We start from the raw sequence: 14,982 nt of genomic DNA, 5'->3' as shown, positions 1-14,982 counted from the left end.
TAACAACACTAAAACCAAATGACAACTGTTTTAAAGCATGCCCCTCTACGTTTCTTAAATGATATTCAACCTTATACGCTCTTCATTTTATAAAATTACCCATAACATCCTCTTACACCAACTGAAAAAAGACAGCATTAAAATTAAATGGTTGTAAGAAATTGGCTATATGTCTGCACATAACAGAATAAATAATCCCATTCAGGGCTGGCATGGTAACTGGTATTCTGTGAATACCCTGTCCGCTCTATGAGTAGCAAAAATATTATACTTGCAATTTTGTGAATGGTTGTCACATATTAACAGAATTTTTGAAAGGTCTAATATGAAAGTATAAAAAAATTTTAGACAAAGGATTACCAACACCAGTATGATGCTCCTCTGACAGAATCACTCATTATTATATTGATGGACAAAAACTAACTTTATTGTCATTGTTATACAATTAATCTGTTGAGTAAGCAAGGATGGGGGTTGAATTCAAAGGAAATAAAAGCCCATGACATTTATATAGCATATCATTAAATACATTTTCTTTATTATGCCATATGTTTTCACAAGCTTACACCACTGGAAAAGCCTGCATGACAGAATAAGCTGGTGCATGCAGTCAGTCATCATAAAGTTCAGATGCCATCTAGCAAGATTGGTTCTTGTCCTCTTGACAACCCATTTCTGAAAATACACCTTCAATCAGTTACACATATGGTGACCAAAATGGTTGGTGTGAAATACAAAATGTGTATACATTAATGTCACTCAATGAAAAAAACAAGTCAACACAAATATATTCATAACAGTGAGTTAATAGTATTCCACTATCTAGTAACAATAAAAAAGCAAACTTTAATTTACAAAGTGTAAAAAATTACATATGTCATCTCCTAGAGATCAAAGTAGAAAATTACAATATTATCTCAGTTCAAAATCTGTCTAATAATTCTATTTGGAATATTTAGCAGAGGCTAATCAATCAGAAACTGTATATGGATGAATCCTGTGCTCCACAAGGTATTAACTATTCAGAACACCAAACCAGCCATGTGCTCAAACCTTCTTAGCTAGCCATTCAAAACACCTGTGGGACACAGACTTATAGAAACAATAACAAAACTGTTAGCATTTAAAACTCTGGAAGAGTTTTATTACAGGTAGAGGCTTATGCTGGAGTCATTCAGGGCTTTGTTGCACTGTTAAATCCAAATTTGACTTATTTTGTAACAATTGCTTTATGTGGTACTGACAGGAACTCTGCAACTATGGCAAGAGGCTAGTGAGATTACCTTTTGCTAGTAAACTTGGCAGCAATCATTCATTCTCTATAAATGAATATATATACAATCTATGTTAAATTCAGCACAAAATAGGAAACAGCTTAGTACCACTAATGCATAATCAGGAATCCAGTCATAGCTGCCAAAGACATTAATCTTGATATAAACAAAACTATAGTTTTCAACATTAAGATGGGTGAATATAAGCCTTGTTGGTATATTTATTAGCATGAATGATCACATATTTTGAAATCTAAAGGCAGCGGGATCCACGTTAATGCTTAACATTTATTCTATGAAGAGCACAAATGGCTGTGAAAGAAACAATACAAGATTTATAAGGATGTCTCATTCAAGGTATCTTCTGCATTTTTGTTTACTAATGGCAGATACATCTGAAACACAGTTATGTTTTGGTGGCATGTAAGACAGTAACTGCAGAATTTTATTTGTGTATTTTGCCCAAAAGTGCTCAGATAACCCCACAAATCAAGTACCAAACAAGACAAATCCACAAAGCAAGTAAACAACTCAGCACAATGAAACAGGAAAGTGTACTGCACAAATAAAGTGATTTTACTTCATAAATGTAACAGAATATCAGTAGGAGGACAGACTGATCCCAGAAATATTTCTGAATTAAAATAAAATTTAAAAAATGCCTTACATGTGTAATATACTTTTATTTTCTCATCTTTCAGGGTACTGAATCACTTGCTTATTTATGTAATTTTCTATTAATGCACTGTAAATACAGCTTCCTATAGCCAAATTACAACATAAATTCACAAAAAGAGGTTCAACAGGTCAGCTTAATGGACTACACTAATGCATTCCACTGGTGCAGGGGTTGGATTTCTGTCTGTGACACTTGTTACCCAGGTTTGGACACAGACTTGGATCACAGAAGGGTTTATATGGAAAAAATGAGAACATTCAATCAGAATTATTATTTCCTGGTGAGGAAGCCAGGGAAGTATGTTGTGCAAATGGAGGTCTCCATACATACAAACTTCCCAAACCCATTCCAAGCTATGTATACATGTTCACTAATTTCATGAACTGTGCAATCACTATACATGCTGTAACTCTTTAAGATGGGGACTCTTTCTGTGGAGCTACTTCCAGATCCAGCAACATGATGTGATATACATTAGTTCCAAATCCCTCCTTTAGCCAGGTTAATGGGATCCACACAGGACAATATCTGCCTGGTTCTGATAAGAAATATGGAGAGGGTCACACATACTACTAGACAAGAGCTGAGGTTAACTACAAAGTAAGCCACAAACAGAAACTGAGTAATGAACTGAGAATTATTCCGAAATAACAAGAACATTTAGAACAAAATCTGGAGAAACCCAGAAAACCAAAAGACCACAGAGAATTATTTTCAATGTTATAAGATGGAATATTTTACCAACTCTATAAGAAACAGATACCTTTAAAATATAGTAAGTACAAATATGGATCAAGTGGGTACAGAGTACAGACCAAAAGATGCAAAAGTAATTGTAAAGCAATATACTGGAGTGCTAGCAATGACAGGACATAAATCTTTTGACACATTCAGATGTGTGTCCTGTACAGCTGTTCAGACTTCTCTTGCCAGAGCACACATTTCCTGTGAGCTCATCTGTATTCTACAGAATGTCTTGTGCTTATTTCACACAAGGCAGTCATGCCTCAGCCATGCCATCTTATTCTATATATTCTGTATCCATTTCATGAAAAGTGCTTAAGGAATAATTCTTCACACCTTCATTCTGCTAGTGTTATTGAAATAAGTTGCCCATTCTTTGATTCTTCTCAAAAAGGAAGGGTTCCTCAGCATCTGTACTGCTTACCTCACCTGGCTAGTGTGGTTCTCTGATGTCCCTTTCTTCTCTTGTACAGTATAGATGCACACTAAAGGTTCTGCTACCATCCCTCTCACTTCATTATTAATACCCAAGAAAACGTTTATGCCAACATTCATTTGACTGCCTTGTGTTGTCCTGCCACCGGCTTTTTTCCTTTTTATTTTCTGTACTGCTGGCCATAGTTTTGTGAGCCATGTTAAAAGTGGAGTTAATCCAGGGCCTTGCAGAGTGGACAGAAGGGATACTGCCCACTGTTATAATGCCAACTAGGCATTTTGCCTGCATTTCTGGCTGCTGTTTCATGCTATCAAAAACAATGACCATATGAATCTGTTTGTTTGTATAAGGAAATAAATGGTAACAGCAAACATGAATGACCACAAACAAATCTTTCTTTCATTACCTAAAAGAGTAAGTAATTCTTTCATAAACAGAGGTCTGCATTTAATTTACAGTACTGAACACTATTTTTTGCAACAATAGGGGATTAGCAGAGTAACTTTGGTAAATGGCAAAACAAGTCTGACGTGCTACTGGAATATTAGGTCTGCTTACTAAATATGATAAAATGCAACTTTATATAATTTCATTAAAATAACCAATACAATAATTCATATATCAGCATATGACATATATTGGCATAAAGACTTATCAATTAAACTTCAAACTCCTTAAGTTGTATACATTATATTATACAGATGAAGGTCTGCAATTTTATTTAAAGCACTCCTCTGCAAGTAGTGGCAGCTTTCTTTGATCATGACTCCAAGCTAGAATCAAACAGATTTTAATTTTCATATGAGGAAGTTATCAAGCTTTCTCTGCATCCCCTCATCAGAGGTGTCGTAAAGCCTTGGAGCCACAATCTAGTCAATGATTGATGAGTGAGATGGACAAGGCCTGCCAATGAAAAAACTTCAAAGGGAACAACAACACAGAGAAAAGATACAGGGTACTTACTTTCATGTTTTCCCCCTATAAAATGTTTGTAGTGTTTGCATACAACATGGCATCTAGTCTGTCCCATGTTTACACAGCCTATCTGTAAACAGCTACTACAGTCTTTTTATTATTTTAATAGTAGGTCTTTTAAGATAACAACATTGCTTAAAAAGTAAACTTCCACAACTATGACACAAATAAGCATTTAAAAAATAGCAAAGTTGGTACTACATAAAATATAGAGATATAAAGTGAGCATTCTGAATGGGGTTACATAATGAAACAAATCACAGAATTTCAAGATGCAAATACGTAACTTAAAACTTCTAAAAAACACTACTTAGTAAAAACACAATCACGCAGATCTCAGAACACTGTAAATTGCACCCAAAAGTGGTCCTGTAAAGGGACTACCTCCTGCAGGGTTTCACTTCCCAAACATTAATCTCTAATTATGCTGAATTCACAATTGCATAAACTCAAAGTAAAGAGAAATATATGACTAATGTTCTCTCTTTATTTCAAGTTGTGTGATCTTAATGAAAGCAATGACAGTACAGAAAATCTGTAACAGTGACAGAGGAATACTCGACCACAGCAACCCATGAGAAAGCACACAGAACACTTCAAGTCTCAATAAAGCAAGACACACACACACACACACACACACACACACACACAAGGAAAACTAAAAGGTGTTGGCAACCAAACAAACTGTAAATCCAAAACCAAAATCTAAAGCACTGGAGAGAACTAGACACATAGTTGAGCATATACAAAATCATTTAATTTGCTTTTCTTCCACAAAGACTTCATCAAAAATAATTCAGTAAACAAACACATTTAAATCTCATATGTCCTATAAGAAACTTTCATTAATAATTCAATTAAAAATGCAATTAAATTAAATTAAAATCATTCATTATTTAAAGATAAAAGACATATCTCATATTAGATACTTAAATCTAATAAATGTTGTTCTATCTCCTAACTTTCAACCTTCTGTCTCTTAAAAAACATTTAATGTTAATAGTTTCATTCAATTCTGGGAATTCATCAGCCCCAAGGAAAATCTGCCACTTAGTTTCTTTTTTTGCCCAAGGTGATCTTGCAATCACCACCCCTTAATCTTCCTGAACTTGCTCTAACACACAGAACATTTTTTTTTTGTATTTCTCACAAGAGTTTGAGTTCTACAAGTCAATCCAATATAAAAAGCCGTTACATCCAGAGAATACACTGATATAAACAACTCCCTTAGAAATGCAGGCATACCTGTTATCTGCATATATTATCTTATCTATATGGGGAAGAACAATAAAAGGATCTGCATAAATATGTCTGCAGACTTTGCCCATCCAGCATTTAAATGTACATTTATCTTTATAAGTACATGCAGGACTCTCGAAGTACTGTCTCTTTGTAGTAAAGTTTTTAAACTGTTTTTTTTTTTTTTTTAATAAATAAACATTGTCTTTTCACCAACAGCCTTAAATACATCATTATTTCCTTTTTCAGTTATTGGAAATATATTTTCTAATGCTGCCATTATCAACCGACATGTCAAGAGTACAAACAGGGGTTGTCTTTTTGTTGTTATTAAGTTCCAAGTCCTTATCGGTAGCTTCAACTAGAATAGGTGCAAATTGAGAATTTCTTTTAGAAGAAATCTCTGACACTGTACATTAATCTCTCGCTTTTAACCCCTCTATCAAGAAAAAGACAGGAAATAAATTCTATCTTCTTATAAAAATCTCTCTGTATCGCTGGTGGTTAACCTTGAGGCTCTAATAAATTGTCCTCTAGGTATCATTTTCTTAATGAACCCAGAATGATTGCTGTTAAAATGTAAATAACAGTTGGAAAAATATAAAAAATCTGTTCTATTATTTAGTTCTCCTAAGAACTGTTTCACTTCACTCAAATTACCTTTAATAATGAAAAACAGGCCATCCACAAATCTCTTAAAGAAAATAACATTTTTAGAGAATGTAGTTATATCATAAATGCACTCTCTCACCAAACTGGCAAATGTGGGGGCTACAGCAGACCTCATAGGAATGCCTTTGATCTTTTTAAAATATTTTTCTTTGAATAAAAAAGAACTGTACTCAAGTAATAATTCCAACAAGGAACATTATAATGTAACTTTTTTGTTGGGAAGACTAGTCTTTTTAGTCATTAACTTGTACATTGGGAAACTACATCAACACACTAGTGGCTATATAGGTATAACCTTAGTTGAAAGTTCTAATCTGATCTAAAAAGTCCCAGGATTCCCTGACATGGGAAGATAAATTACAAAACAAAAGATATAATACAGTGTCCTAAAACAAGGATAAACCTTCTGTAAAACTGTTTGGTGCAGAAACAATTGGTCTAAAGGGAGGTCTAGTTCCATTCTTATGTATTTTCGAAATTCTAAACAATACTCCGATCCTGGGATTTTCTACCTCCATAAATTTATACAATTCATTATTTATTTCATTGTTCATCAAAATATCATATACAAGGCATGTATGCATTTGTAGCTTTTGTGTATATCTATCAAGGTAGTCTCAGTATATTCATCTTCATTGTTTAACATATTTTCTATTGTTTCCCTATAATCAGATTCATACATAACAACATGCCCCCTCTCTATCTGCTTTCATTACTCTAATTTCTTTGTTCTTTATAATTACATTTAAAGCAGCTCTTTTTTCACCATTTAAACTGTAAAAACGGTATTGATTTTTGTTGGCTAACAATTTACATATATCAGCTTCACAACACTTTTCAAAAACTTTTAAAGTAATTGATATACTGGGATTACACACAAAGTCTAGAAAACACACTGCAAATGTTAACATAATTTAACAAAAATTGCAAATTACGCTTTCTGGTATAAGATTTAAGTTCAAGTACAGTATTAGTAACATTAGCTCGACGTGAAGGAACAAAATTCAGCCCCAGTCCCAAAACTGTTAAATGAGACTTAGAAAAAGTGTATTTACTTTGGATGCAATAAGATGAAACAAAACTTTAACAGACACTCAAAATAACAATAAAAACAACTGGTAAGCACGTTCAATCTTTCAAAGAACGTCTTCAGACCAAGTTGTTAAGCATTCGAAAACTATTAAACACACCACCAATGAAATCACATGATCAATTTAGTCAATGCATTAATCCTTTCCTCTATCATGTACCCCTTTTTCCTATCATTCATTCCCGGATCAATACAAGCATTTAATTTAATCTGTCACCAGTACTCTTTCCAGTCTAATTCATCTTCTATAATAGTTTTAATTTTAAATGGGACACAGAAGTTTTTCAGACTTTTAATTAAAACACCTCTAAGAATATTGAGGTTTTCAAGGACTGCATCGTCAGTTTAGATGAACAATAATAAAGGGGAATTTCAACATGGTCTAGTACACCTACTCCTCATAAAATACCTCATATTTTATTAACCTCCATGGTTTCCATCAAATGATACAGTCCCCTACCAGATTTGACAAACATAGCAAAAAAGAATCAATGCTAGATTGGACACTTACAAACAAACCCTCTCTCTGTCTCCCTGACAGTCTAAGTGATCACCTACCCACTTAACTTCTTAGGCACCACATCTGCCCTACTAAAAATATAATTTACAAACTTGTCTGCAACAAAAGACATTTCTCCCCTAAAGTCTTTGAATCCCTCCTGCAACAACGTGACTGATCCCCTGTAAAATATCTTCACCTTGACTCAGCTGTTCAATATTTCAGTGACAAATTCCTCAATATCCTAAACAACCTAGCTCCCCTTAGAAAGACCCATTCTAACTCCAAGCACATACCATGGCTTACCAAAGACATCAAGCAGCTCCACAAACAGAGAGACAGAGCCTGGGACCTATACCACAAGACCAAAAATCAAGACTCCCTTCTTACCAACCATCAGTTATGCAACTGTGCCAAAAAACAAACCAAGCACAACAAAAAGCTATACAATACAACAATGCAAAAAAAATACCAAAATAATCCCCAGAAATTTTAGGGAGCCATCAAACTAGTTCTTAAGTCTAGACAGATCACAACCCCAGCTCCAAGCACAACAAATTCCTTGGAATTCACATTTTATCAACTCTATACTCTTCCTAGTAAAATAAAAAAAAAAAAAAAAAAAAAAACAGCAGCAAGACCCCCCCCCCATCTATTCCTAATGAATTAGGAAGAACCTCAATTCCTTTTCAATCAAACCAATTCAAACTAATACCATCAAAAAACATCTTTCCAGATATAAGCCCTCATACCTCACAGATGGCCAACTCCCCAATGAATTTCTAAAGCTAGTAGCAAATCCCATCTCCTACCTTATATCTCTCCTAATAAACCGTTCCATTGCTGAGTAGTACATCCCCAAAATCTGGAAAGTCTGTTATATCATCCCTCTTCACAAAGGCAGCTAGCTCCTCTACTGAGTTCTCAAACTACAGGCCAATTGCCCTCCTCCCTCCCATAGCCAAGATTCTTGAAAAATGTATATACAGTCAACTTGACTATCTACTAAGCAATAATCTATCTAAATCTCAACATGGATTCCGACGTAAAGTCAGTACAACCACTGTCCTTGTTGTTCTACAAACTCAATCAATCAGCTTAGAAATAACCAGCTCATCTTGTCTATCTTTCTTGATATGTCTATGGCTTTTGATACAGTATTGCTACTGAAGGAGCTAGATTCCTTAAACCTAACCCAGCCAGTCTTCTTCTGGTTTCTCAGCTACTCAACTTATCGTCATCAGGCAGTTAAGTGGCAAAATGAACTCTCCAACCTATTATCCGTCTCAGTAGGCTCAATTCTCAGTCCATTGGTCTTCGCCATATTCACCAATAGGCGCAGCACAGTCAGCCAGCATGCAACTATCATTCAATATGCAGATGACTCCTCCCTCATATGTTCAGTTCCCACCCTACCAGAACTCATTCAAATAACCCAACAATCGTTCCAAGACACTGAAAAATACCTCTCAGACTCAAATCATATTCGATCCAAATAAAACAAAGATTATGCTCTTCAGTAATAGCAAAGTTCTTGATAACTCTCCCCCCTTCACCATCTACTCAGCCAATGAAACTAAAATTGAATGTGTCCAGCACACCAAACTCCTTCGAGTCACAATCGACAACGACCTAAAATTTGAGAGACATCTCACTCTATCACATAGGTCCACATTAAGCTAGACTCACTATACAGAGTCAAGCCATACCTAACCAAGGCCACTAGACATTCCATAGCTAGAACTCATCTACTTGTTACCATTCTATACGCCTTACCAATATTCACTAATCTCAGAAAATCAGATTTAAACTAATTGGATTCCTGTTATAACAAAATTGCAAGATTTGCTAGTAACCTCCCTTACAGATCACTTCAATGCACAGCTCTTCATAAACTAAATTGGACTGAACTACCCAATCTCTTAAACCTCAACCAACTAACTTTCCTTCATTCCATCTTCCACCATCCAGACAACTGTCCAGCACTCAACAGCTTAGTGCAGCCCTACTCAAATGACAGGTCACTAAGATCCTCCAAGAAACTACTACTCAAAGTATCTAAATCTAACAACTGTTACAGTAACTCTCTATTCTCCCACCAAATATCTGAGTCTTGAAATTCCATGCCTCAGACAATACTAAGGCTGATCATTCTGTCCATCCATGTTCTTACAACCAAAATATTTCTTCCCTAACTAAATTATAACATCCAGACTATCTCTTCTCTTATGGAATTCTAATTTCTCCCTATCTCAAGCTCACTACTGCTCACATCTTTATCTACCCATCTCAAGCTTCCTACTGTTTCATCATATTCCTTCTTTGTCATACTTCACCTTAATACTGCCTTAGATATCACTGTTTATAACAAGTAACACTAGCAACAATTAAGCCATATTTTTGTATATATACTATACAAATATCTCATAAATATTTACCACCAGTACCATTATATTGATCTATTCATCAGTCATTTCTCTATGATGGTACAAGCTATTTCATGCTAGTTTATTTGTTAGCTTTCTTCTTTTTTCACTTTATATTACTCTCTCATTTTTTTTATTATGTATAAATTATTTACTACCTATATTTACCAAAACTATGTATTCTTGATTGTTATCGATTTCTTGCATTGCTTGCAATGGGTTTTTGTCATGGCGCGTTTCTCTCCGGGCCTTCGCTGAAAAAGGGCCACTGGCCCAGTCGGACATCCCCAGTAAAGAAATGTAAAATAAATAATAAATAAATACATTTTAACATCAATCATCCTGTGTTCATTAAGAAATATATACCTAGAGGATAATTTACTAGAGCCTCTAGGTTAACCACCAGAGACACAGATTTTTATAAGGAGACATAATTTATTTCCTCTATTTTTCTTGATAGAGGGTATAAAAGTGAGAGATTCATATACAGTGCCAAAGAAATTCTTCTAAAATAAATTCTCGATTTGCCCCTATTCTAGTTAAAGCGACTGATAAGGACTTAGAAGTTGAAAACAACAAAAAGACCACCCATGTTTGCAATTTAGCATATTGGTTGATAACGGCAGTATTGGAAAATTACTTCAGGTAACTGGCATATTTTAAAAGGAAGTAATGACATCTTTAAGGCTGTTGGTGAAAAGCCTTTGTTTGTTTATATTAAAAAAAACACATCAGTTTAAAAGCTTTACTACAAAGAGACAGTACTTAAAGAGTCCTGCATGCATTTATAAGATAAATGTACTTTTAAATGTTGGATAGGCAAAGTCTGCAGACATATTTATGAAGCTCCATTTATTATTCTATCCCATACAGATAAGATAATATATGCAGATAACAGGTATACCTGCATTTCTAAGGGAGTTGTTTATATCAGTGGATATAATCTAATCGGTGGAAATAATCTGGATCTAATGCATTTTATACTGGAATGATTTGTAGGACACTGAATAGAAGGATCAAAGAACATCTTTATGCCATAAAAAGCAAAGCAGTAGCAATGCTTTATATAAGCACTCAAACTCTTGTGAGAAATACAAAAAAAAGTTGTTCTGTGTGTTAGAGCAAGTTCAAGAAGATTAAGGAGTGGTGATTGCAAGAACGCCTTGGGCAAAAAAGAAACTAAGTGGCAGATTTTCCTTAGGGCTGATGAATTCCCAGGATTGAATGAAACTATTAATATTAAATGTTTTTTAGAAGACAGAAGGTTGAAAGTTATGAGATGGAACATGTATTACTTTTTTTAAGTATCTTATATGAGATGTCTTGTATCTTTAAATAATGAAGGATGTCAATTTAATTTAATTGCATTTTTAATTGAATTATTAATGAAAGTTTCTTACAAGATGTTTGAGATTTAAATACTGTGTATTTGTTGACTGAATTATTTCTGGTGAAGTCTTTGTGGAGGAAAAGCAAATTAAAGGAATCTGTATACACTTAAATATGTGTTTAGTTCTCTCCAGTGCTTTAGATTTTGGTTTTGCATTGAAATACACTACAAAATTATTCTTCTTTGGGGATGTCCATGCTGACCAATGGATAATTTTATTCTCGCCATAGAACAGAAACAATATTAATATTAATCCTTTACAGCTTTGGGAAAGTATTAAAAAACATATTAATGAGGTCATACAATGGCCTAATGAATCAAAAATAGTCAAGGTGTCCTTACCTCATAATGATAGTTCATGCAGGTCAGGTCTCTCCAGCAGCGATCTCCTCGAATTTTAATAAGACCCTGTCAACAGTAAAAGAAGATGATATCACAGGCATAATAGCAAAAATGCATGACATGTATATGGCAGGTCACTAGTGAGAGATTAGCCTATTTATAGGTTCATAGGTTCATAGTTTAGTACTAGGCTAACTGCCCTTGTGAGCCATTGTAAGCCTAGGCAATTATCCCTTGTGAGACTCAAACCCTGGACTTAATAAGCTATGACCTACATCAAAACAGGGAACTAGAAACGCAAAGCCTACAAATGTATACTGTCAGCTCTTTGTGTGTGATTATGTTCTTATGGAAAAAGTCCAACTGTTATGCCATAAAGCCATGACTACATGCCCTGAATATGTCAAAGCAAATTTCTTGCCTGCCTAAATATATACTTTATGTTGAAAGAAAAACATGCATATTAAATATCCTTGCCTTCTGCTTTGATGGAATTATTAATTTAAAACAATACCAAGTTTTACTGAGGTTACAAAACAAAACAAAACAGAGAAGGCTGCTTACTGAATTTCAGAAAGAATTTACAGCAGATGCTAAAATAATAACCTGATCCAGTTTTATGACTAAATTAACAAGAAGGGAGCCAGTGCTGTGAACAATCTTGACTTAAGCAAAACTCTTCACGCTCTCCTCCACTTCAGGTTTCTTCTAAAAATAAGTAGAAACAAGAATGACTAGTAAACTGCATATGTGAATTATGAAATGCTTAGAGAAAGGGGAGCAGATATTAGAAGTGGAGGATACCCTCGTAGGGGGTGGGGGAAGACAATGACTCAGTCGGCGACAGCTTCAGGAAAAAAAAATGAATGGTGAAGAATTTGTGGATTATTAGTAGAGAAAGCCTGAAGTAGTCAGGGAAGGGTAAGGTGAGAATTCCCTTTATCAAGTCCTTGTAAGACCAGAGCTGGGCTGCTACATTCAGCTTTGGAGGATTTGAAAGGAGAGATAGGTTACACAGCCAGAAAGAGAACAAGGAAAGGCAATCAGGATGGTGTGAGACACAGACAGAACTATAGATGAAAATAACCTGAACTGTTTTCATTACCAAAAGAACAGAGACAGTCAGTCATTATATACATGGATGAGGTATTACAAGGGATGTGCAATGAAATTAGGCTAAACAGCCAGGAAGGATTAGGAGAAGGCACAACCAGATTAAGGAAACTAATTTCGGCAAATACATTAGAAAATACTTCTTTGTGAATGGGGTGGTAGACAGGTTGAATGAGCTGCTAGAACTGGTAGCATAGCTGAAATCAGATGGGATGGTTAAAAAGATTTAGACATCTGTTGTGAGAGGAGGTGAAGTAGAAAGCAAGTGCACATTCCTCACTTACTTGCATTTTCTACGTTAGGTTACATTACTTTCATTTCAGAATATAAGCTTCATGAAATGAAGGCAAAACTGACAGCAACAATGGACTCCCTCTGTTTGAACAAGTGTCACTTTTTTTCAGTTCATATTTTTAATGCTTGTTTTCCTGAGGGGACAGAAGGAACAGAAATGTAAAGCTGAACTGAGGGTTTCTGCATTCCTTATTTCAGTTTTACTTATTACATCAAGGATTCAGAAACTAAGAGTCAGTGGCACAAACACTGATAACCACTGATAAAATTAAGAATTTTATTGTAGGAGACCTTGAATTAAATATTAAGAAGTTTAATGCATGAACATTGTTGTGAAGGTCCATTTATTCATTCTCCTTTGCCTGCTTTATCCAGTTCAGGATCTCTGGGGAAGGCAAAAGCCTACTCAGGTGCGTACTGGATTCAAGTCAGAGTAACTAATCCTGGATGGGATGCTAGTCTTTCACAGGACATTAACAGCTAGCCACACACACACTTATACACAAAATAGTATGAACCTACAGGCAATTTGGAAGATACCCAATTTAAAGTCTGTCTGCTTTTCAGATGTAAAAAAAAAAAGTGGATCACTTACTAAAAACCTAAGCAGCCATAAGGAGGACACCCTGACTCCACAGAGAAGTCACCCAAGAGGAGAACTGTGAATAGCTGTGAGGTAGCAACTCTACTTGTCCATCGTCACATCCATGTTGTAAAGATTATATTATTAATTAAAATTTTTGCTTCCTGCCTGATTCCCAGCTTGCTTCACAGAGCCACCTATCATTAAGGTATTAGAATAATTGTACATTGCAACATTCACACACCATCCAGAACTCTTAACTGTCCTTATTTTGAAGGAACGTTCCTATTTTCAAGTCTGATTTACCCCATGCACATCACTATTTTTGAAAGCATGCTGTTTTATTTTTAAGTTTGATTTATACCTTCACACAATTTTCTGAATCCCCCATATCCCATGTGATTTTTGAAGCTGTCTAGTACACGCAAAACCACATTACATGACCAACACACTAGCTGCAACAATAATTTCAAGAAAGGGGACACACATCTTAATCTCCCTTTCTCTGAAAGGGAGACAGTTCTAACAAACAAGGTCATTTACTTACATATATGACCTTGTTTGTTATAACCGTTTCTGATTATGAGTTTATATTGTTTTATCATTTTGTCATCCTGTGTTCTTTAAACATTTGTTTCTGAGTAGTATCCCATATTCCAAATGGGAACAGGAAGAGTTACATGCTATTTGGTATTCATGTTTTATGTTAATCAGATGCCCAGATTGTCAGCTGGATGCTCCTACTTTTCAAGGACCCTTTTTCCTATTTTCAGTGTCTGCAGGTTGAGAGATGCAACAATGTCACAGCTCTTTTGTAGTAAGCATCTGAAATTTTATCAAATAAAGAAATGCATCTTTTGTTACCTGATCTGATAAAATGACCATAAATTTTCTTTGAGAAAAGGCAGACTGATGGTGCAATGCAAATTTGCTTCTATAAAAAGCCTTATATTGCACATTAGATACAGTTAATCTTTGAAATGTTGACAACTAAAACAATGAAACATGAAATAAAATACCTAAATATGAATCCAAAAAGCAGCAAATTTTGATAAAAGAATTAAAATGTTGCACTAGTTTAATACTATTTCCAAAAACATACATTATTACAGAAAATCTTGTATGGTTATATACTGTAGTATCATACAAACTTGTATAATTAATGTATGCAACCATTTATCAACTTACGATAGAGTACCATTACAGTTTAAAATAAGAAGCACTAC

The 14,982-nt window shown here is 34.7% G+C and overlaps 1 protein-coding gene across 1 annotated transcript in view; it reads right to left on the bottom strand.

Moving 5' to 3' along the window:
* Nucleotides 1-14,982, bottom strand: part of LMF1 (lipase maturation factor 1) — a 4,369,731-nt gene that overhangs the window by 2,730,762 nt on the left and 1,623,987 nt on the right. Inside the window, exon 5 of the mRNA XM_044089721.1 lies at nt 11,767-11,832. Within this exon, the coding sequence (XP_043945656.1) occupies nt 11,767-11,832 (66 nt within the window). The remainder of the gene's footprint in view (nt 1-11,766; nt 11,833-14,982) is intronic.

Source organism: Protopterus annectens, chromosome 12.part0 (assembly GCF_019279795.1).
Source record: "Protopterus annectens isolate FY-2018-M chromosome 12.part0, PAN1.0, whole genome shotgun sequence".
In the NCBI taxonomy this organism is placed as follows: domain Eukaryota; kingdom Metazoa; phylum Chordata; order Ceratodontiformes; family Protopteridae; genus Protopterus; species Protopterus annectens.
This window is presented reverse-complemented; position numbering and strand designations above follow the sequence as displayed.